At 42.8% G+C, this 23,806-nt stretch overlaps 1 protein-coding gene across 1 annotated transcript; it reads left to right on the forward strand.

Annotated features, from left to right (window-relative positions):
• The first annotated feature begins 8,803 nt into the window (after positions 1-8,803).
• Positions 8,804-19,080, forward strand: LOC148049981 (vomeronasal type-2 receptor 26-like). The gene is made up of 5 exons (XM_087705992.1): positions 8,804-9,146; positions 10,328-10,413; positions 12,523-12,813; positions 17,461-17,590; positions 18,176-19,080. The coding sequence occupies exons 1-5, from the start codon at positions 8,804-8,806 to the stop codon at positions 19,078-19,080; spliced, it is 1,755 nt and encodes a 584-aa protein (XP_087562118.1).
• The last annotated feature ends 4,726 nt before the right edge of the window (positions 19,081-23,806 follow it).

Consider the following 23,806-nt stretch of genomic DNA (forward strand, 5'->3'; position numbering starts at 1 on the left):
GATCTCACCTACATCCTCTTGGTCTCCCTCCTGCTCTGCTTTCACTGCTCCTTCCTCTTCATTGGTCAACCCAGAAACCTCACCTGTCTCTTCCGACAAACAACCTTTACCATTCTCTTTTCCCTTGCAGTGTCTTCTATCTTGGAAAAAACTGTCATGGTGGTTCTGTCCTTCATGGCACCAAGCCAGTGAAAAGGACAAATAAACTCTTAGGAAAACCACTGACCAACTCGATTGTCTTAGCCTGTCCCATGGTCCAAGCAGTTCTTTGTGCCACCTGGCTGATAACCTTTTCCCCATTTCCCAACTTGGACTTCCACTCCTTATTAGGAGAGGCCATCTTGGAATGTAATGAGGGCGCAGCTTTCATGTTTTACGCTTCCCTTGCCTACCTGGGTTTTTTGGCCCTTATCAGTTTCACGGTGGCCTTTTTGGCTAGGAAATTGCCTGACAGCTTTCACAAAGCCAAGTGCATTACTTTCAGCATGCTGGTCTTTTGCACTGTTTGGATCTCATTCCTCCCGACCTACCTGAGCACCAAAGGGAAGTCCATGGTGGCCGTGGAGATCTTCTCCATCTTGGCCTCTGGGGCTGGTCTCTTGGCTTGCATCTTCTTCCCCAAATGCTTCATTATCCTACTGAGGCCCCATCTGAATTGCCGAGAGAATATAATGAGACACAGGAAACTCTGATTTATATCTCTCATTTGTGTGGGGACAGAGAACTTTATTTTGTCTTTGGAATATTGTTATATTTAATGTTATTCCTGATAACAATATATCTGTTAATCGAAAATGATCACCCACCCTTTCAATTTACTTAAATGCCAATTGTCACCAGAGAGGTCCAGTGATCAGCTTAGGAAAAAGTAATATTAAAGAAGTGGATATTAGTTTCCAGCATGACTGTTTCTCACTTCATTTATTTTAGCCAAAAGAGTTATTCAAAATTGTCAGGTTGGCTTCATTGTCAGTGTTTTTAAACATGATTGTTTGCATAGATCCCTCAGGCTTTGCTGAGTTCCCTACTAACTTTTTCATTTAATTGTGTATTACAGTATTAAATGAGCCACATTGTTTTATTCTAAACAACTACAGAAACATAATTTATTAATAAATAAGAACATGTGAAATAGATGTCAATGGATATTTTCTTATCATTGGTATTGTTAATATTTTTTTCCTTCAAATATTATGAAGAAGGAAGAATGGACAGAGGGATCAATAGAAGCAAATGAGTAAGAATGGATAAGAATAAATGGAATGACTGATTTACTTATTGACTGATTTATTTATATTGCAGGAGCTGAAGTTAGAAACTATTTTTTCCTAACATATCCTAGGATATGTTAAGTATATTGATATGGAAGCGGAAATACACCAATGAGAGGAAGAGTGGGAAATAGAAGGGGGAAGAAAGATGGGAAGAGAGGGATAGGAGAGAGGGTAAGGGTGGAAGATGAGGAGGATGAGGATAAGGAGGAGTGGAATGTAGAGAGAGGAGAAGGAGAAAGGAAGGGGAAGTAGAGTAGGAAATGATGATGGAGGGAAGATAGGAAGTAGGATAGAGGTAGAAGAAAGAGGTGTATGGAGAGCAGAAGAGCTAATAATGGGTTTTAATTTTTTGGGGCGTTGATGACAAGAGGAACTGATGTAATCATTATTTAATACCATATGATACTGGCTATGTATAGTATACATGTGATTGTATGTTATGAAAATGGAAATAAAAAATATGTTTTTTAAAAAAAGAAACTATTTTTTCCAATAGAGCTTAAAAGTAGACAGTTAGATCTGTACAGATGTTCGGCTAATTTGAACTCTACACCATGGGTGTCAATCTCATGGCATCATCACATGACATATCATGACTCCCACCCCTTCGCTAAACCAGGGGTGGGCGTGGCCAGCACACAACCACACATAGAGCCGTGGTGGTACAGTGATTAGAGTGCAGTACTGCAGGCTACTTCTCCTGATCACCAGCAGTTTGGCAGATCAAATCTAAACTGGCTCAAGGTTGACTCAGTCTTCCATCCTTCCGAGGTCAGTGGAATGAGGACCCAGATTGTTGGGGGCAAGAGGCTGACTCTGTAAATCACTTAGAGAGGGCTGTAAAGCACCATGAAGCTTTTTCTCTGGAGCTTCAGGGCTGCCACATTTAGTGCTCTGAGAAAACGGTAGTGGGGTTGCCCAAAGTGGCATGTGGAGCCATGTTGCCTAGAACATGCAGCGTCGCCCTTTCCTCTTTTGGGTTTCTGGTGTGCATACATGCATGGTGATCAGCTGACCTTCATGTGTGCGGCAGTGCAGCTGATTAGTACGCATGCATGCGTGCCAGAAACCATAAGAACAGCTGGCCAGTGTGTGCCAGAAATTGGAAGTTCATTTCCTGGTGTGCGCATGCCCTCTGGGCCACTCCTCTTCTGGGTTGTGACCCTGATGAGTGTGTATGTGCACATGTTCCCTTTTTGGTGCCTAAAACGTTCACTGTGTTAGCCTTTCAGGTCTTGGAAAAGAGGCATCACCACCCCACCTCCATCTCCACTCATTGATATTGAATATTCCCAATTCTAGGTGTCTGCCTCAAATTTAAAACAAATTAGAAGAAGACGGCCATATCTCCTGGAACTATTGCTGAAGAAGCTTCTTGGATGAGAAGTGAAATGTCTTCAAAGAAAAGTCCAGTTGCCCCTTGAAAAAGCACCTTTGACACTCAAGTAGATACTTTATTGCTGATCATCCATATTAGAAGAAACTGGCCAAACTGTCTGCCTTCCTTTGGGAAGAAGTAGATATAGAATTAAGGGTCTTAATGAAGATCTTTCTCCTTCAAACTGACTCCACATTGCAACATCTATTTATTCCCCTAGAGGTGCCCCTCCTCCTTCAGCCGATAAGCCACCACATCAAGCTTGCCTATGTTCAAACTCTCCTGTGGTAGAGATGGTATTTATTGTGTGGAAACTGTGCCTTTTCATACTTTCCAGCACATGCCTCAGGAAGTTGTTGAGCCATGGGGAATTTAAGTATATTTCATGCACTTCCAGTTGTCCAAAACTGCATTTATCACAAGTCCAAGCAAGTGGACTGAAGTCAGTACCTCACTGAGGGCTCCCCATTTGATAGTAGCTATGATCACCATGTTGGAGTAAGAGAAAAATAGAAAAAGAGAATGGGAAGGAACCTTCAAGGTCCAGGCCCTTCCTCAGGCAGGAACCTGTGTCAACCCTGATGTGAATAGCAATAGTACTTAGACTTATATCCCACTTCATAGTTCTTTCACAACCCTCTCTAAGTGGTTTACAGAGTCCACCTCTTGCCCCCAACAATCTGAGCCCTCATTTGACCCACCTCGGAAGGATGGAAGGCTGAGTCAACATTGAGCCAGTGAGATTTGAACTGCCAAACTGCAGCTAGCAGTCAGATGAAGTAGCCTGCATAACTGCACTCTAACCACTGCACCGCCTCGGCTCTAGTGAGCATGGCAGAAGCCATCTTGGAGGCTTCAGAGTTGCCCCCACAATGGAGGGAGGGGGAAAATAGTTAGATGGGGTTTTGTAGCTTTCCTGTGGGAACCAAGGACGTTCTCACAGGTGGCTGGCCAGAAGAGGAGCCAAGTAACCAAGTGACCAGCCAGCACCTGGATTGGACAACGTGACCGGTGACTTGGGGGACAGAGGAAACCTGTACTTTTAAATAGGTGAAAGCCCTGGGAACTTTTAGAGTTAGCTTTCACCAGTCGTGACGATATGATGTAGCCAATAAAACTGTTCTGTGAGGAATTTGCCTGCCTCGGACTTCCACTTTCTATGGGTACATTACTTGGAACCCTGACACACGGTACAAGTGGTTGTCAAATCTCTTCTTTAAAACTCTCAGTGTTGGAAAGAGATATTTATGGGCTTACTATTTCCATAATTGGTGCACCATAATTCTTATGCCTTCCAGGCAGTCTTTTTCACAACTTTGTGTTACATTTTTGCTGATAAAGAAATGAAGGAAGACTAGTATAGATCTATTTCAAGCTGTTTAGTTCTCATTAGCTAGCCATACCCTTGCTGGGATTTGAACTTGGGCTACTAATATATTAGGCAGTTGTATTAACCTCTAAGTTCTCCTACCTTTATCAGCTGAACCAGGGGAGAGATTATTTGGGTAGACCAGGTGCTTTGACAGAAGAAGAAAAAAAACATTTAATCTCTCCCCTGGTTCAGCTGATAAAGGGAGGAGAACTTGTGGCTTAGAGGTTAATACAACTGCCTAATAAGTTAGCAGCCCAGCTCGAATCCCAGCAAGGGTATGGCTAGCTGATGAGAGCCAAGAAAAGCAATCTTGCAAAACTAATGAAGTTGTTGACTTGCATTATTTAAAAAGGGCCACAGCTCTGGGGAATTTGACCTCTGAAACAAAAAGATGGTTGGGAAAATTAGTTTTTAGTTTAATAGGAGTAGATAATATACAAATTGAGAAATAAAAAAAATGTGTTCTTGCATCTCCCAGAGGCCCATTGTAGTTTTTCTCAGAACGTTCCTCCAGTAGCCTCTGAATCCCTAGATGCCAATGTTTGTTCTAATTAAGTCCACTGTTCTCTGTAAATAAGAGAAGGGCAGGGAATAACCCAAGAACCGTTATAATATTACTTTTGAATATGTTTGCAAGCATCATTTCCCCTTCCTTTCTTACACCATTTTCTCCTTTCTGAAATGTATAAACGCCATTGCATTTCTTTGTCCTCTAAGGGGACATAATTATCATAAAAGATAATGTTTAACTAGAAGCTCTCAGATATGACATGTCACAAGGGATTGTTAAAATAAGTGTACATAGTGATATTATCTTCTAATTCTGACCACAAATTCCCACCACATGGGTGAGGTCCCACAGCAGAATTGGGTAGGAAGTTGGGAATTTAAAATCTACCATTAAAAAGAGGAATAGAAGCAGAAAATTCTACAGTGTTGGAAGGCTATGGAAAACAAATATATACGACAGAAATGCTAATAGGGAACCAACCTTTCAAAACAGAAAGAGAGAAGTGGCTGATTAGTCTTAAAGCAAAATGGAGCTTCTGCTCCCCCCTCTGATGCTGCTGCTTGAGCTGACTCAGAGAAACTTGGGGGGGGGGCTCAGACCCAAATGCCCCCCGACTTTAAGACGGCAGGACAGAGAATATCCAGAGAGTTATTGCAGGTCAGATAACCACATTATTAGTGCATTTGTCACTGCATCAATAACTTCGCCTCAGCTGTTACAGTTCAATGGTGCTCGTTATATTTCTCCTCCGCCTCGGTAAGTCATTCAGTGGGATGGATTTGCATACCCCACCCCTTATATTTCTAGCAGTAGCCTTTAGAATCAAGACTACATGAAGTATTAGTGCCACTTTATAAAACCATAGTAATGCCACACCTGGAATATTGCAACCAATTTTGGTCACCATACTGCAAAAAGGATGTTGAGATTAAAACATATGAAGAACTGCTACAAGATTTGGGTTTGGTTAGTCTGGAGAAAAGAACCATGATTTCGGTATTCTACTCTCAGATATCACTTCATTCATGACTTCTAAGAGAGGAAGAGTCAAGGTTTCTTCAAATGTTTTGTAGAATTCCCCATGTAATCCATCCGGGCCTGGGGCTTTTCCATTATTTTGTTTTTTAAGTGCTTCCGTTAGCTCCATCATTGTTATTTTACTTTTCAACATAGTTCTAGTTTCATCTGATATCTGGGGAAGATTAGCATCCTGTAAATACTTTTTAACTCCTCCCTCTTCCACCTTCTCTTGTTCGTATAGCATAGTAATCTTGTATAATTTTTTTTCTCAGTGTTTCCATACTGAATTTGTCCCTGTTCATCTCTTAATTGGAATATTTTCTTTGCTTCTCTCTCTTTTTTCAGTTTATATGCCAGCCATCTGCCTGGTTTATTTGCATTTTCAAAGTAATTCTGTTTAAAGCCTCTAATTTTTTGTGCCAGTTCTTCCTTTTCCAATAGATCCATTTTATGTTTAATTATATCCATTTTTATCTTAACACCTTTTTTGTGGCAATCTCTGTAACTCTCTTTCAAGTATTTTGTAATCATTATCTAAAGCTTTATGCATTTGTCTTTTCTTTAAGTTTCTCTTCCTTGTAAAGTCAATTATCAGACCTCTAGTGACAGCCTTCATTGTATCCCAAAGATTCTGCATTGATGTATCTTCTTTCCTATTTTCTTTAAAGAAAAGGGCTAGTTCTTTTTCCATTTTTTGTACAAAGTCTTTTTCTTTCAATACGGTATTATTTAATGTCCATCTAGATCTTGTCCTTTGGCCTTTCCATTTATTTGTGATTGGATTGTGGTCCGCCCAAGTGCTGGCTCCAATCTCAATTTCTTGTATGTTGCAAATCAATTCTGCTGAAGCCCATATCATGTCAATTCTGGAGATTGATGAATGTCTATTTGAATAGAAAGTATATTGTTCCTTTTTGGCATTTCTTTCTCTCCATATAGCAATAGCAATAGCAATAGCAGTTAGACTTATATACCGCTTCATAGGGCTTTCAGCCCTCTCTAAGCGGTTTACAGAGTCAGCATATTGCCCCCAACAACAATCCGGGTCCTCATTTTACCCACCTCGGAAGGATGGAAGGCTGAGTCAACCCTGAGCCGGTGAGATTTGAACAGCTGAACTGCAGAACTGCAGTCAGCTGAAGTAGCCTGCAGTGCTGCATTTAACCACTGCGCCACCTCGGCTATTATATATCTTTTAAATTTATTTCATCTATCATCCTGAAGAAGAATTTCGGAAGCAATTTTCTATTTATCTTTGTTATTTGGTGTGTTTTGTAATCCATGTTCTGGTTCACAATGCCATTGAAATCTCCCATCATACAAATATCCACATAGTCTAAGTCCAAGATATTATGCAATTTTTTATAAAATTCATCTTGTTTTTCATTAAGGGCATAGATTCCAATTAGAAGTGTTTTTTTATATCCATAATTTCTACCATCAAGATTCTTCCCTCTTCATCTGAATAGATTAATTTTGCTGGAATATTCTCTTTAATATAGAAGATCGCTCCTCTTTTCTTGCAATTTGCCAGCGCTGAAAACATTTCCCCAAGCTTTGGTTGGGTTAGTAGATGTTCATATCTCTTTTGAATATGTACTTCTTGTAGGCAGATTATGTCAAGTTTTAACTTTTCTAATTTATAAAATGTTTTCTTACTGAATTAAGTCCATTAATATTGACTGTAATCATTTTTCTTTCCTCCATATTTTTTCTTTATATACAGGGGTTTATAGCTCTAGTCGATCTGGGTTCTCGTTTTTCTCTGCATCTTACACCTCCCACCACACCTTCTTCTTTCTCAATTCCACCTACAGCTCCTTCTACTTTTCCAGTCTCAGTTGTAGGTGCATCCAGTAGTTGTGCCACTAGATCATCTTTCCCAGTTTTCTCAGCCATGTCTCTGAAATATTCTGCATAGAAAGCTTCTGCCTCATTAATTGTATCTATCCTGTGTCTTTGTCCTTGCCATGTACATAGTAGACCTTCTGGTATGAGCCATCTGTAATTAACACCTTTTTAAATCAGAACTAGTCAAAAATTGGTATTCTCTTCTCCTCTCTCTCACCTCTCTTGGAATTTGTTTGAGAACTACAATCTCCTTGCCTTTATATTCTAATTTTTTATCTCTCATTTTCTGTAGAATTTGTAATTTGATTGTTTTCTTGGTAAATCTTATATGGACTTCCCTTGGAAGAGCACTTCTCATTGCATATCTTGTATGTACTCAGAACGTTTCATCTATGTCATCCATCATCTTCTCTGTGGGTATCTCTAATACGTTTGTCAATATCTTAAATATTATCTGTGCTAGGTTCTCTACTTTTTCTTCTTCTATGTTTTGAAATCTTAAGAAGAATTCAGACCCATCCATCTCCCATCTTAATATTCCACTGCTCTCCCTTTCCACTTTGCTCAGTCTGCTGTCTAAGTTCTCAGCTTTCTTCTCTCCTTCTTGAATTTTTCCTTCCATTTTTTTAATCCTGTCTTCATATTTCATCATCCAGTTATGCATATTTTCCATTTTTCCTTCCATTTTGTCAACTTTTTGTACTATGCTTTGATTTTCTTGTTCTATTGTCTCCATTCTTTTTTCTATACTCTCAGACTTCTTTACAATGGTGTCTAACTTATCATCCTGACTATCAGCTCCTGCTTGCAATTTCTGTATCGCTTGCATGATTGCCTCAAAGTTTACTCCTTTCTCTTTTTTTGCTGAAGCATTGACTGTATTGACCTCTGACCTCCCGCTGGATAGGAGGCAGTTGTTGTCATTGTGGAACCAACAGGAGTCACTTTTCTACTCATATTCAACAGTTTTTGAAAATGAGAGGTTATAAAAAAAATGAGAAAATAGTGAAAGAAAAAGAGGAGGGATGGAAGGGTGAAGATCTCACTTAAGGAGAAAGGTAAAGAAGTAAAAAAGAGAAGAGAGAGGGAGAGGGAAAAGAAAGAAAAAGAAAAAAACTCTTCAGTAAAAGTACTCTTAATTCAAAGAGTAAAATTGAGTTGAGTGGTTTCTTTCTTGGTTACTGAAGGAAGCAGCCCTGACATGCAGGTATGAACAGCATACACTGAATCACACTAACAAGTTGTCATAAGAATATCCCAATAAAGAGGACCACAGACAAACCACAAGCAATAAATCTTACTTTAAAATTCGGAGGTTTATTTCATGAGAAATTTGGAGCATGAAAAGCCATCATAACATGATTTACATCAAAAAGCCATTGCAATGAGGTCAAGTTATGGAGAACAACGGGGCTAAGATCCTCTGGGAATTCCAGATAAAGGCAGACAGGCAGATACTGGCCAATGAACCAGACATATTTGGTCATAAAGGAGAAGAAAGAGATGGGGATAGATGCAGCAGTGTTAAACGACAGCAAGATCAGGAAGAAGGAGGATGGGACACTGGAAAAGGTCCAGAGTCTAAAAGAGAAACTGGAGATATGTGGACAGTCAAGGCCAAAGTGGTCCTAGTGATAGGATCATTTTGGGCTGTGACTCCTAAATTGGTAGAGGTGCTCCAGCAGATCCCAGGAACAACAGCAGAGCTCTGGGTCCAGAAGAGTGAAGTGCCAAGAACAGGTAACTCATTGTGTCCATCCTTGTCTTACTTGGCTCAATTGTGTCTGGGGAGGAGAGACCCCACCCTGGACCTTTATGTGCCACAGGGGTCAGTGCTGTCCCCTCTCCTATTCCACATCTGCATGAGACCCCTGGGTAAGCTCATCCATCTCCATGTGGTGAGGTATCCACAATATGCTGATGATACCCAATTGAACATCAGTGCTTCTGGTAAATTAAGCCATGCTGTGCATGTCCTGTCCTTCTGTCTGGAGGCTATGAGTGTCTGCATGTGAAAAAGAGGCTTCTGAGGAACCTCAGCAAGACTCAATGGCTTTGGGTTTGGGGGTCTCCAGTTCTAGGACTACACCATCTATGGTGCTGGGTGGGGTTGCATTGCCCCAAAGAGACCCTGCAAGAACTTTGTCTAGAAGGGCCTTTTGACATCTTTGTTTATGTGCCAGTTGCACCCATTCCAGGACAGAGGATGCCCTGGTCACCTCTTGGTTGGACTACTGCAATGCATTTCTCATGGGTCTTCCCTTGAAACTTCAGCTGGTGCAAAATGCATTAGCAAGAGCAGTTATATTCTTGTTTGGCCTCATCACTCCTGAGCTTCTGACGGTCCCTCAAGCCTGATTATGCAAACGTCCCTCCAGCTATTACTCTCTTTTCTGGTTTTAATTCTCCTCTTCTAGTTTCCTTTTAAATAATGATTGTATAAAGATTTTAAACAAAGGCTCTTTTCATTATTTACAGCTTTTACTGTTTCATTGTTGGCTGCCCAGTGTGACTTTGATCAAATTTAACTAAACCATCTAAACATTCCCATCATTGCTCACTCTTACTAGGGCCAAGCTGACTGCCACCATGCCCCACTAGCAACTATTCTGTCTAAACATACTATGACACGGGCCAAACTCCCTAATGTGTAAAAGTGTTCACTTTCAGGTAGTTCAAAAGGTCAACTACACCTTGGCTCTCAAGTCTGTCTTCTCTGTGGATGAGCTACAAGAGTCACAAACATGTTTTTCACTAAGAGGACCTGCAAACGACATTGACTTCCCACCGGATAGGACAATCGCTTTCCCCTCCAATTATCAGAAGAACAGTAATTCTCCATGTATCCCCAGTGGATTATAACCCACAGAATCCTTGCAACCTTAAACCTGCTTTAAGAAATATTCTCTGAGTTCTCCCAGTGGTGGAGGGCTCTACCTTGTCTGCCAAAGAGCTAACTCTGAGGTTGGTGAGACTCATCTGTCTTTGTGTCAAAGCCCAGACACAGGTAAGAGAAAGCATAGTTGATACAGTATTTTATTGATGGATTACTCTTGCGGCCTTATCATTAAAATAAAATACAGCACATAGTCTAATTTCAGAATAGGACAAATAGGAGAAAATAAAATGATAAAACACAAATGTGTTAATACAAAGAAATATCAGATAAATTTTCACAGAAGCTTCCTATTGTGCTAAAGCTCTGCTGAGATTTCAAATGTTCCCTGCAATTCAGCTTCTGCACAAACCTTGATTTCTCATCTAGGAGGGAAGGTGAGAAGAATGGCTGGGCTGCCTCTCCTCCTCCTCCTCCTGCACTTGTGCCCCTTGCCTCCAACTCCTGCTAAGAAGACTCAAAAAACCTGTGCATTACAAGAACTCTTAAACAAAGAGGATCAATGGGAAATTTACAGGCCTGGTGATCTGATTATTGGAGGGAATTTGCCCCGGGAAATTTTGGTGGGGCCAAACTCACCAGATTTCCAAGGAGACCCATTTCCACTTATTAATTCAATCACGTAAGTTTCACCTGGAGGGGAAAAATGTGGGTGATTGTTTTCTTTTTTTGCATTCTCATTCTAGGAATCTTCAGATCTTTTCTCAATAAACAGGAAAGTTCAAGAAATAGTCTAGAATAGTCTTTCTGGAGCTGTCCCTAAGGAAAGAGAAAAACAGCAGTTTTTACACAAATTCTAGGCAGGGGCATGATCTGTCTTTCCAGACATTTTCATCCGGATGATAATCAACCATATAAAAGTAAGGAGGGGAAACATCCTGGAAACTTTGCTGGCCTGGTGAAGAAATCGACTTATGATATTAATTTGGATTTAAAATCATAGAAAAAAATATTTATTTATTTTTTTTATTTATTGTCTTTATTTATTTTATCAAGCATGCATTAGACAACAGATATAAGTATAGACATGATTATGAAGATGTAAAATGGATACCAATAAAAGGGAACATTAGAACAGGGACGATAGGCCAGCTGGTGTGCTTATGCACACCCCCTGACAGACCTCTTGGGAAAGGGGTGAGTCCAACAGTAGAAAGTCTAAGGTTAACATTTTGGGGTGGGGGGAAAAACCACAGAGTCAGGTAGTGCATTCCAGCCATTGACCACTCTGTTGCAAACTCTGCAATCAGGTTTGGAGCGGTTCACCTTAAGTTTGTATTTTTGTGTGCTCATGTCTTGTTGTGTTTGAAACTGAAGTAGTCATTGGCAGGTAGGACATTGTAGCAGATAATTTTACGTACTACGCTTAGATTAAATTGAAGGAGGCATAGTTCTAAGTTGTCTAAGCCCAAAATTTCAAGCCTGGAGGGATAAGGGATTCTGTTGTGAGCAGAGGAGAGGAGGATTCTTCTCGTGAAGTATCTCTGGACTCCCTCAATTGTATTAATGTCCCACATGCAGTGTGGGTTCCAGACGGATGAGCTTTATTCAAGAATTGTTCTAGCAAATGTTTCGTATGCTCTGGTTAGCAGTGCTATATTACCAGAAAAGAAGCTACGCAAGATTAGGTTAACAACTCTTCATGCCTTTTTGGCAATGTTATTACAGTGGGCTCTGGCACCTAGACCATTAGAGATGAGTTCTCCAAGGTCCTGGACAGAGTGAGGGTCATCTACAAGGCCATGTCCACCCAGCTTGTATTTGTCTACTCAAAGAAAAGTTTGATCATTGTCCAATGTGGATCTTGTGAGGAGGAAAAAGCCCTCCTCAGTTTTGCAATCAGCAGAGCTGGTGAATAATGGTCCTTAGTAAATCTGGGCTGTGTCTCACACACACACACCCCACTGGAGTCTTTTGCTCAGACCTGAAGAAGCTGCTCTGAGAGAGGAAGAAGAAAATGATTAGGGAGGAAGAGGAGCAACTGGGGAGGATTTCAGAAGAAGGCAGGGAGAACATGTTCTGGAATGGGAATGGCCTGGCTTCTCTCTTTTCTCAGAAATACATCCAAGGGCAATCAAGGAACCTCCTTAAAGAATCCAAAAGAGCCCAATGGAACTTGGGATTTTCTACTGCAAGGCCAGACACAAATAAAGGTGAGGCCAACTCCACCAGCACACGAGATCTTTCCTCTAATGTTCCCCAATCTTTTTCTGACTATAGACCCCAACTCAAAAACTACCAGCAGTTCCTGGCCTTGATGTTTGCTGTCATGGAGGTGAACAAGGATCTGCTTCTCCTCCCCAAATCACCCTTGGATTCAATTTGTGTGACAATTGGAAGACGGAGAGGAATATTCTCATATGCAGCCTCTCCCTACTGTCCACACGAGGTCAAATGGTTCCAGGATATAAATGTGACCGGCAGGACCCTCTGCTCTCCGTCATTGGAGGTGACAATCCCAAATCCTCCAGGCAGATGGCCTCCATCTTCAGCCTCTTCAAGGTCCCCCAGGTAAGGAGGCTGCATTGGATACAGCATGGAGCACACAAATAATCTAAGCACACACAGAAGGCAAGGATGAAAACAAAGGGATTGTGGGGGGAGGGAAGACACCCGGGGTGAATGATTTAGGTAATCCATTCTAAAGTTGGATGATTTTTCTATTTTGTATGTTAAAATACACCTTTATATAACTGCAAAAAACACTGTCCTAATTCTGAAAAGCTGTGTTTGTCAAGAGGGATCATTTCCTGGCTTTCATAAAAGTTTATTGTCTTTCTGCACCTTTCAGTGCAGTTTATTCTCTGTATCAGGTGGGTGTTTTTTCCTTTAAATTCTGATATATCACAACCAGGCAAAACAGGAAACTGTTGTCTCTTCCTCAAAAGGGAGGGAGGTGAAGCTTGTGAGTCAGTCTGTCTGGTGGGGCATTAACTACACAATGCGGAACCCTAAAGTCACCACTTTCTTTTTGAAAGAAGATTCTCCCTTTCTCCAGCTCGGTGTCGGCTTTGAGTTCACTCAGGGAGACAGAAGAGTTTATCCTTCCTTCTTCCAGAATAATCCCCAGGAATCTGCTCAGTATGAGGGTTTAGTCCAGCTGCTCCTGCATTTCCAGTGGAACTGGGTTGGGTTGGTGGCCAACCAAGATGACGGTGGGGAACATTTTGTCTCAACCCTGGTACCAAAGCTGAAGGAGAAGGAGATCTGCCTGGCCTTCACTGAAGTAATTAAATTTGAATTTGAGCAGGTTTACGATCCAATATTGCATCATATTTTAAACACCTTGTCTAAAGGTGAAGTGATTATATTTTTTGGAGACTACACTGGTATTACAAATGAACTGTTGATTATGTTTGCTAATGAAACACAGAGATATACATCATTACTGAAAGTTTGGATCTTTACATCCTATTGGAAACTTAATGTGTTCAACTATCAATATACGTTGCCATTTATAAAGCCCTATCATGGAGCTTTGCATTTTAGGGACCACACCAGGGAAGTCTCAGAATTCAGCCATTTTCTCATATCTTTAGACCCTTTCAACCCACGAGGGGAGACATTTCTCCATGACTGGTGGGAAATGATCTTCGGCTGCTTGATCAGCAAACCAGGAGAGATCCTTCAAGAGGGGCAAGAACGATGTACTGGAGAGGAGAATGTACAGAGTCTGCCAACTCACATTTTTGAAACGAGCATGACAGGTGAAAGTTACAACATCTACAATGCCATTCATGCTGTGGCACATGCACTCCAGGCAACTCATGGATCAGGAGCACGACCAGCCATGATGAGGCTTGGAAAGAGGATCTTAGATGTCCAGACATGGCAGGTAATCTCTGTGTTTTTTAATCCAGTCTGAGATCCTTAGAGCTAACATAGAGATGAAGTTCTCCATGTGTAGAACAGAAAAATAATTGAGTTGAAATGGATGCCGGAGGTCTTCTAACCCAACCCCATGCTCAATCAGGATGAGGCAGGAGGGGGTGCACAGGTGAACCCACCTGTGGTTGGCCAGGTTAGGTGGTCTTATTCGAATGGAGCTTATAAATTTATATTAGCGTGACATTTCACTGTAGTCCACTTTGACTTCTAACTTCCTCCTAAGTATTAAAAATAGTGCTGGAACAGTGTGGCAAGATGCTGTGAAGGAGGGGCACAGGAATCCAGGCATGGGTGCAAGATAGAACAGAGGTGAAATGGCCGAGAGCTTAAGACATTATAAGAACTTCTCTTTTTGAATTTTTCCTATGTACTTCTCTGTTTGTAACATTCCAAAATGAACTTCTCCTTTTCGAAATGTCATGTTTGTCTCGTGTATGGAAATGCCTTGAGAATGCACAGTGTGGAACACGGCATAAAAGTAGCATCCTGGGCAGAGCCCTGGCAGTTCAGATTTTGGTGTGCGAACACACTGGACTCTTGATGCATCAATAAACCTGTTTCTCTCACCTTCATGGTCTCGAGTCCTGGTCTTTCGTAAGTAGATTGCTAAACCAAACCTCAATCTGCTGCTACAAGGAGACCCTGTATCATTTCAGTCAAATGGTTGTCAGGCCTCTTTTTGAAAGCCTCCAGTGATGGAGCACCCACAACTTTTGAAAGTAAGCTGTTGCCTTGTTTGATTGCTTTCACTGTTAGGAAATGTCTCCTTAGTTCCATGTTTCTTCTCTCCTTGGTTAGTTTCCAGTTATTATTTTTTTCTTGCCTTTCGGTGTTTTGGAAAATAGTTTGGCTCCCTCGTCTTTGTAGGAGCCCCTCAAATATTGGAAAACGGCTATCTTGTCACCTCTAGTTCTTCTGTTCCTTAGACTAGACATACCGAATTCCTGCAACTATTCTTATGTCTTAGCCTCCAGTCCCCTCATCATTTCTGTTGCTCTTCTCTGCACTCTTTCCAGAGTCTCAACATTTTTTTTACATTGTGGCAACCAAAACTGGATGCAGTATTCCAACTATTGCCTTACTAAGGTTTATAAAGCGATATTAAAATTTCAGATGATTTCATTCTATCCCTCTATTAATAGAGACTAGCATTGCACTAGCTGTTTGGGCTGCTGCCACACACTGTTGTTCCCTCCACGTAGACGAAGTTCCATTGAGGACTACATTTGTTAGCCAGTAAAACTTCATTTGGTGCTTGTGCTGTCTATCTCACGTTTTACTAGCTTGCCAAGAAGCAGGTTGTGTTCTACTTTTTCAAATGCTTTTTTGAAATCTAAGTATCCTATGTCCAAAGCATTTCACCAAACTACTAATTTAATCACTTTGTCAAAGAATAAAATATAATTACTTCATCATGATCTGTTTTTTTCTGAACCCATGTTGGCCTCTGGTCATAACCTTGTCTGTTCTAGTTGTTTGCAAATTTGTTGCCTGATTATCTTTTCAAAGATCTTGGCATGTGTTGATGTCAGGTTGATTGGCTTGTAATTTCCTGGATCTGTTTTTTCTGCCTTAGTTATGTGACCCTCTTCCCATTATTTGTACTTGTCCTTTTTTTTCTTCAGTTAGTCCGATTGTTCTTTGTGCAACCATGCTAGATTTCCTTGGTTTCCTTGGTTTCCTTTTTTAGTGTTATTAAACTAGACTGGGAATTTGTAACTGTATTTTTCAGAGTTTTTTATGCTTCTTGAGTTGATTTGCCCTTTACGATTTTCATCAATGGCATATTTCCCAAGCACTCTCTGAGTTTGTTAAAATCAGCTCTTTTGAAGTCTCAAACTTGACTTGATTATGTTGTGTTCGGTGGCCTGTAATATATTCCTATGACAACAACATTCTTTTTTTCCCTTTTATGTTGACCCATAAGCATTATGGAAGATTTTACTCCTTGGCTTTGTGAATCTCTGTACAGAAATAAGTGATTTCTAACATATAATGCAACTCCACCTCCTATTTTGTTAGGTCTGTTTCTTTTGAGTTGTTTGTATCTGTCCATCAGTACATTCCGTCACTTCATCGCACCAAGTTTCAGGAATGGCAAGTCTATTATACTTGCCCTTGTATACTAGTATTTTAGGTTCACCTTGTTTTTCTTTCTTTTTTTACCTCTTTACTACCTACATCTTTCTATAATTGGTTATCTAGTGCTTTTTACTTGGAATTGAGGTATATAGGTCATGAAAATTGCCCCCCTTCCCACTCAATTTTACTTTAAATCCCTTTGCAAAAGTTTAGCCCATCGTTTTCTGAATATATTCCATCCAGTTCTGTGCAATGCATTCCAGGACTCAACATGGCCAAAAATTCATGAAATTGGGAGGTGGGATTGTATCAAACCATAAAGAATGGACCCCTATGTCCACTGAAGTCATAAATCAGGGCAGGCAATGTGTGGAAAACAAATTCTTAGAGGTGTGGGAAAGTGTTAGAATTTCTGAAGGTCTCTTTTCCCTCAGCTTCTTCTCTGTTTGAGGAATGTCCATTTCAACAACAGTGCTGGAGATGAAATCCACTTCACAGAAGATGGACCGGGATCTGCTCGTTATGATCTTCTCAACTGGGTTCTCCTCCCTAATGAATCCTTTGTCCCTGTGAAAGTTGGAAGAATAGATCCTGGGGCTCCTGCAGGACATTATTTCACCATTAAATCTGATGCAATTGTCTGGGCAAAAAAGGTGAGATGGAAGGTAAAATAAATCCAGTAAAAGACTCATTCTCTTCTGGGGATTCAAAACATTTCCCTGGCTGGAAAACATGTTACGGAATCAGAAATTTGACAACCGTTTCTTGAAAAAGCTGTTTTGCATGTAACAAATTTGAGGTCTGATTTATGACAGATCAAAAAGGGTCTTGCTTTTGAAGATATTCCAACGATGGAAAGAAAAATATACAAAAGAATAATTGAAGCATTGCTGAAGACATCTACAGTATGTCTTTTTAAGCGATTTCCATGGATCATTCTCATTCAGTTAAATCCTCCTGGTTATTTGTTTTAGAAAAGCTGTAGTTAAATCAAAGCTTCCTTTGGCTGCTGAAGTTCTAATTCCAATCTCCAGCATCCCTTGGAGGGTTAGGAGAGTCATTCATTTGAATCAACCAGGAGATGCTCCTGGTTTTTGGTAGTGAAGATAGAAAGAGGAACATGGAAATAAATAAAGGAAGCAAATTAATTGCTTTGGTCATCTCAAGCATTTCCCCTTTCTCTTTCAGAAAGTGCCCTTTTCCAGGTGTGGCATGAAACGGTGCCAGACAGGAGAGAGGAAAAATGTTCCAGAGGGGGAGCAGGTTTGCTGCTACCAATGTGACCCTTGTCCGGAAGGGACCATTTCTAATCAGACAGGTAGAGCACACTTTCAGTGAAGATCTACCAGGGTCAAGGAAACCATTCAGTAGAAACAAATATCAATTGTGTTGACATTTTTGATAGATTAACATTCATCAAAATATGCAGGCGTTTCAGAAGAATCTCAGTTGGTGGATCTAAACTGCCCTCCCCCACAAGCCATCCTTCTTTCTCCTTAGCAATTTAATGCAGGATACATTCGTGGCACAATTCATGAGTTCCCAACTAGACTTTCTAGTCCTACTCTTACATCTAACTACATCCAGGAAAACCAGAGACCAAGCTTTTCATGAAGCAGTGGGCTTGAGGTTGAAGCTTTGATTTTCGTTATTTAGGGCGTGTTTTTCTGTCAGCGCCATCAGTCTCCCACGAGATAGACTTGTTGGAGAAGAGGGAGATCCATCCAACTATTTCTGCCTCCCCTTCCCTGCAAAATGATTGCAAAATAAAAAGTGGAGAACTTGATCCCCAAAAGGTGAAAACTTAACTGTCTCACAATAACCTGTCCCCAAGATAATCAATGTTAAAGGATGATTTCTTCCTTTTGATATTCTATGAAATGCAAAATACTCTTCATTTCAGATTCTGAAAACTGTGATCCCTGTCCAGAAGACCAATACCCCAACAAGGAGAAGGACCACTGCATTCCCAAGAAGAGCCACTTCCTTGCCTATGAAGATCCCCTGGGATATGCTTTATCTTCTCTCGCTCTTTCTCTCTCAACAATCACATTAGGAGTGCTAGCAATTTTCCTTAAATGTCACGATACACCGATTGTCAAGGCCAACAACCGGGATCTTACCGACGTCCTCCTGGTCTCCCTCCTGCTCTGCTTCCTCTGCTCCTTCCTCTTCATTGGGAGACCCAGAAAACTCACTTGTCTTTTCCGACAATCTGCCTTTGCCATTCTCTTTTCCCTTGCAGTTTCCTCTGTCTTGGCAAAAACTGTCATGGTGGTTCTGGCCTTCATGGCTACCAAACCAGGGAACCAGACAAAGAAATTCTTAGGAAAAACACTGACCAATTCCATTGTTATAGCCTGTCCCCTGGTCCAAGCTGTTCTTTGTGCCACCTGGCTAGTAACCTCTCCCCCATTTCCCAACATGGACTTCCACTCCTTGGTTGGAGAGGCCATCTTGGAATGTAACGAAGGCTCGGCTTTGATGTTTTATACAGTCCTCGCCTACCTCGGTTTCCTGGCCCTTGTCAGTTTCTCTGTGGCCTTTCTGGCTAGGAAATTGCCTGACAGTTTTAACGAAGCCAAGTTCATTACTTTCAGCATGCTGGTCTTTTGCAGTGTTTGGATCTCATTCCTCCCCACCTACCTGAGCACCAAAGGGAAGTCCATGGTGGCTGTGGAGATCTTCTCCATTTTGGTCTCTGGGGCTGGTCTCTTGGCTTGCATCTTTTTTCCCAAATGCTACATTATCCTACTGAGGCCCCATCTTAATTGTAGAGAAAATATAATGAGACACAAGAATCTCTGATTCGTGCAGAGATTTGAAAATTTCATTTTGACTTTAGAGCATTTTTGTACTTGATTTCTAAAAAATATTGTGACATGAGACAGCAGCTAGTTTATTAAATCATTGGAAATCAACTGATGGGAGTAATCACAGACCGTTATCATTTTATCATTTTATCATTTTATTGAGTTTGTATGCCGCCCTATTCCCGAGAGACTCAGGGCGGCTAACAATAAAAAGGGAGGGGATACAAAAAAAGAATAAAAACAACAATTTAAAATTCTACAACAGCCGTAACCTCGAATCGGGCTGGATACTTCAACAGTCCCAGGCCTGCTGGAACAGCCAGGTCTTAACTGCTTTGCGGAAGGCCGGAAGAGTAGTAAGGGTCCGGATCTCCACGGGGAGATCGTTCCAGAGGGCCGGAGCAGCCACAGAGAAGGCCCTCCCCCGAGGAGTCGCCAGCCGACATTGGTCAGCAGATGGAATTCGGAGGTGGCCTAGTCTGTGGGATCTAATAGGTCTTTGGGAGGTGACTGGCAGGAGGCGGTCTCTCAAGTACCCAGGTCCGATACCATGCAGGGCTTTAAAAGTAACGACTAGCACCTTGAAGCGTGTCCAGAGACCAATGGGCAGCTCGCGGAGGATAGGTGTAACGTGGGTGTACCGCGGTGCACCCACAATCGCTTGCGCGGCTGCATTCTGGACAAGCTGAAGTCTTCGAACACTCTTCAAGGACAGCCCCATGTAGAGCGCATTACAGTAGTCCAGTCTTGAGGTGACGAGGGCATGAGTTACTATCCGAAGGGCCTCCCGGTCCAGGTAGGGCCGCAATTGGTGCACCAGGCGAAACTGGGCAAAGGTCCCCCTAGTCACAGCCGACAGATGATGTTCTAAAGTCAGCTGCGGATCTAGGAGGACCCCCAAATTGCAAGCCCTCTCTGAGGGGTGTATAATTTCACTCCCCAGGCTGAGAGATGGAATAGCTGGACCATCTTTGGGAGGGAGCATCAATAGCCACTCGGTCTTGTCGGGATTGAGAGCCAGCTTGTTCGTTCCCATCCAGACCCTGACAGCCTCCTGGCACTGGCACATCAGTTCTACCGCTTCACTGAGTTGGCACGGGGCGGACAGATACAACTGTGTATCGTCCGCATATTGATGATATTTAATCCTGTGCCAGCGTATGATCTCACCCAGCGGCTTCATGTAGATGTTGAATAGGAGGGGGGACATGACGAAACCCTCTGGCACCCCGTAATTGAGGGGCCTATGGGTCGATCTCTGCCCTCCGACCGACACCGAATGCGACCTGTCCGAGAGGTAGGAGGAGAACCACCGAAGAATGGTGCCTCCCACTACCAACTTCCCGCAACCGTCACAGAAGGATACCATGGTCAATGGTATCGAAGGCCGCTGAGAGGTCAAGAAGCACCATGATAGAAGAGTGACCCCTATCCCTGGCTTACCAGAGATCATCGATCAGCGCGACCAAAGCAGTTTCCGTGCTGTAACCAGGCCTGAAACCGGACTGAAAGGGATCCAGATAATCAGTTTCATCTAAGGACCATCGGAGTTGAAAGGCCACCACTTTCTCAACAACCTTCCCAACAAAGGGGAGGTTGGAGACATGACGATAGTTACTCAAGATGGCTGGATCCAGAGAAGGTTTCTTCAGTAGGGGTCTCACCACCGCATCCTTTAGGAGGTGCGGGAAGGACCCCTCCCGGAGAGAGGTGTTAACTATCGTCTGGATCCAGTCACGTGTCACCTCACCTTCTGGGCACATTTCAGTGAGGGGTTTCCTCCCTCCAGGCCCAGCCAGGTTTCAGTAATACATGCCAGGTCTACCCCCTCGTCTAATATTAGGTCCCGGATGAGGGGAGCCTTGTGAACCACAGACCTGGCATTTAGCAACAACAGCCTGAGACCAGGGCCCTGACCACTCTCGCCATCTGGTCCTGGACTGGAACTAACAGGGCCGGAAGGAGGGATCGCTGAGACGTAGCGGACCCTCCTTCCCCGGTAATGGCCAGCCCTGAAGTTCCCACCATACCTGCCCCTTCCCATCATGACCGTAATGTTCCGGCCCACTCCTGCCCCCATAGACCCCGTTTCCCCCCCCCCGTAGCGTCCACTCTCTCCGGCAGGCCATTAATCTCAGTCATTCTAAGACTGGAGATAGGCCTGGGTCCCCTACCACTTCTGCAATGGCACTCAGTGGAGGAGGCACCCGGCTGTTCTCCCAGTCCCCTCATGCATACACAGTCACTTACTCATCCAGTCCCCACAAAGTCAGTTAAAAATTACAAAATACAATGACAATAAAATGATAAAAGTGGGTACAAGCATCAAACATCAAACATACATCACATACATACCACATACATATCCCATACAAGAGAAAAGGAAGAAGATTGTGCAGCTGTTAAGGAATGTGCAAGTTCAAATAAAGTTCGCAAAAAGTCCAGTCCGGTGGGGTTCGCGAAGGTATAAACGGGGAAGCAAGATTCCATCTTCTCTCTTCCTTACGCGATAGATAGTATTGATGGAACTGGGATAGAGGGGTCCAAAAAGTTCCAAAGGGGCTGAGATGGAACCCCTTGATAATGGCGGGTGGCAATGATCGTACCAGCCAGGACCGGATCGCAAGTCCAATGTCCAATGTCCAGCAGCTGTGAGCCGTGAGCAAACCGAGGGTCAGGGAGGAGAGGAAAGGCTGCACCGAAGAGAAGGCCTAGGGGATAGACTAAGGGGTTGTGGCAAGGCCAACTGCCAGATCTTATAACGCCCCATATCAACCGACTAACCCTCAATAAAGCCAGCCAAATAGAGTCCAAAAGAAATCCAGAAAGAAACAGGGGCACAGATGTCAAAAAACGCCAGGTGCGGCCAGTAACGTGCTCCAACCGGAGTAGAGGGGGGGGCACCTAAAGAGACTACGGCAGTCGAGGAATAACCAGCTGCCTTGTCTCGTCCAGCGTCGTTCGAGTCACCCACTTCCTTCGATGGCAACAGGTCTCCAAAGGACAGGTAGACACCAGGGCTCCTCCCAGTCACCGTGGAAGTAGGGCCTAAACCAAGCCAAGACCACTAAATGCCACAAAAAGTCGATTCGAGGCTGTCTGTGGGTGGTTGAAACGCCGGAAGCCTAGAACGCTGAAGCGGAGCCCTCAGTGCAGCGCTGCCATTTCCCTCCAGCCTTGCTAAGCGTCGTGAAGAGCACTCTGGCTTCCGCGTGGGCCAGGGGACGCCCGGGAGCGCCAACCCTCCAGAAAATCGTCTATTTGGGGTCCCCTGGATTTGGCTCAGCTGCGAGGACCCCTTTTTCTAAGGCTCCGAGCCCGTGGCACGACAAAACCGCGCTAGTCAAAATCGTGGTGATAAAATCGTGGCGCTAAAGCCGCGACATCATCACCGCGCATCATCACCGCCGTAACAACAGCGCGGCAACAGAAGGGCGCTTTAAAACGTCCGACTTCAATTAAGGGAAGAGTTAGGATTAGGTTTATGGGTTTGTTTTAGGGTTAGGTTTAGGGTTAGGTTTAGGGTTAGGGTTAGGGTTAGGGTTAGGGTTAGGGTTAGGGTTAGGGTTAGGGTTAGGGTTAGGGTTGTTAGGGTTAGGTTTAGGGTTAGGTTTAGGGTTAGGTTTAGGGTTAGGTTTAGGGTTAGGTTTAGGGTTAGGTTTAGGTTTAGGGTTAGGTTTAGGGTACTGAGTGCTTGGGAATGCGCGATTTTGCCCTCCGCGATTATGTCATCGCGGTAGGGTCGCGTTTTTCCTTAGTGCTTAGAACGGCGTGAATTAGTCTTCGCGCTTATGTCTCCGCGGATAAGGGCTTCGTGGATTTGTGGTGGAACCTCCGAGCCAAACCGCCGGTTTATCCTGGCTTTTTTTCCGGAGGGAGCAAGAGAAGCCAGCGGCCATCCCCACCTCGCACATGCGCAACCACTAATCACCCACACTTTCATTTTTCATTAATCTCAGTTCACCCCAGTGAGGCCCCATGAATAACTTGGAAAAATGCTTTGATCTTGAATGTCTATTCTGCAGTTTAAATGAGCTACCATATTTTGCTGTCTATATACTTCGTAGAGAATATGCTTTGTTAATAAACACAATCATGTGAAATAGATCTTAATGTATATTTTCCTGCTCCTGCTCTTTGAAATATTTTTTATCCTTTTCAAATATTGTGAAGAAGGAAGATGGATGGAAGAAAGGAAGAAAGTGACCTGAAAATGACCCAGAAAATGGCTTGAAAACAGCCAAAAACCCAGCAAAAAAACCAGGCATGCGCATTCTGGCCAGTTGGTCTTCGTGAGTGCCAGAGCACTGGAAAACAGCCTCCAAATGGCCCAAAAATGGACAAAAAACAGCCATTCTCCAGTTTATTTCCACATCGTTTTTGGGTGGTTTTCATAACATTTTTCAGGTCATTTTCAGCCTGTTTTTGGACTGTTTACCAGGCCGTTTTTGGGACCAAAATGGACTGATCATCCAAAAATGGCCAAAAACAGACATTCGGGTACCAGCCAGCTCTGACTCTGTAAATCACTTAGAAACGTCTGTAAAACACAGTAAAGCAGTATATAAGTCTAAGTGCTATTGCTGTTGCTATTAACCCTCTCCTATAAAAACAACAAAAATCAGAATCAACAGATTTGAACTACAAATCAGAGAACTTGGGTGAAAAGTGCTACGGTCCTTCTAGATCAGTGCTGTCAAAGTACAAGCCTATGGGCTGGA

This window comes from Thamnophis sirtalis, unplaced genomic scaffold, assembly GCF_051295495.1.
Source record: "Thamnophis sirtalis isolate CommonGarterSnake01/CBP01778 unplaced genomic scaffold, rThaSir2_p1.2 scaffold_1, whole genome shotgun sequence".
Lineage (NCBI taxonomy): Eukaryota > Metazoa > Chordata > Lepidosauria > Squamata > Natricidae > Thamnophis > Thamnophis sirtalis.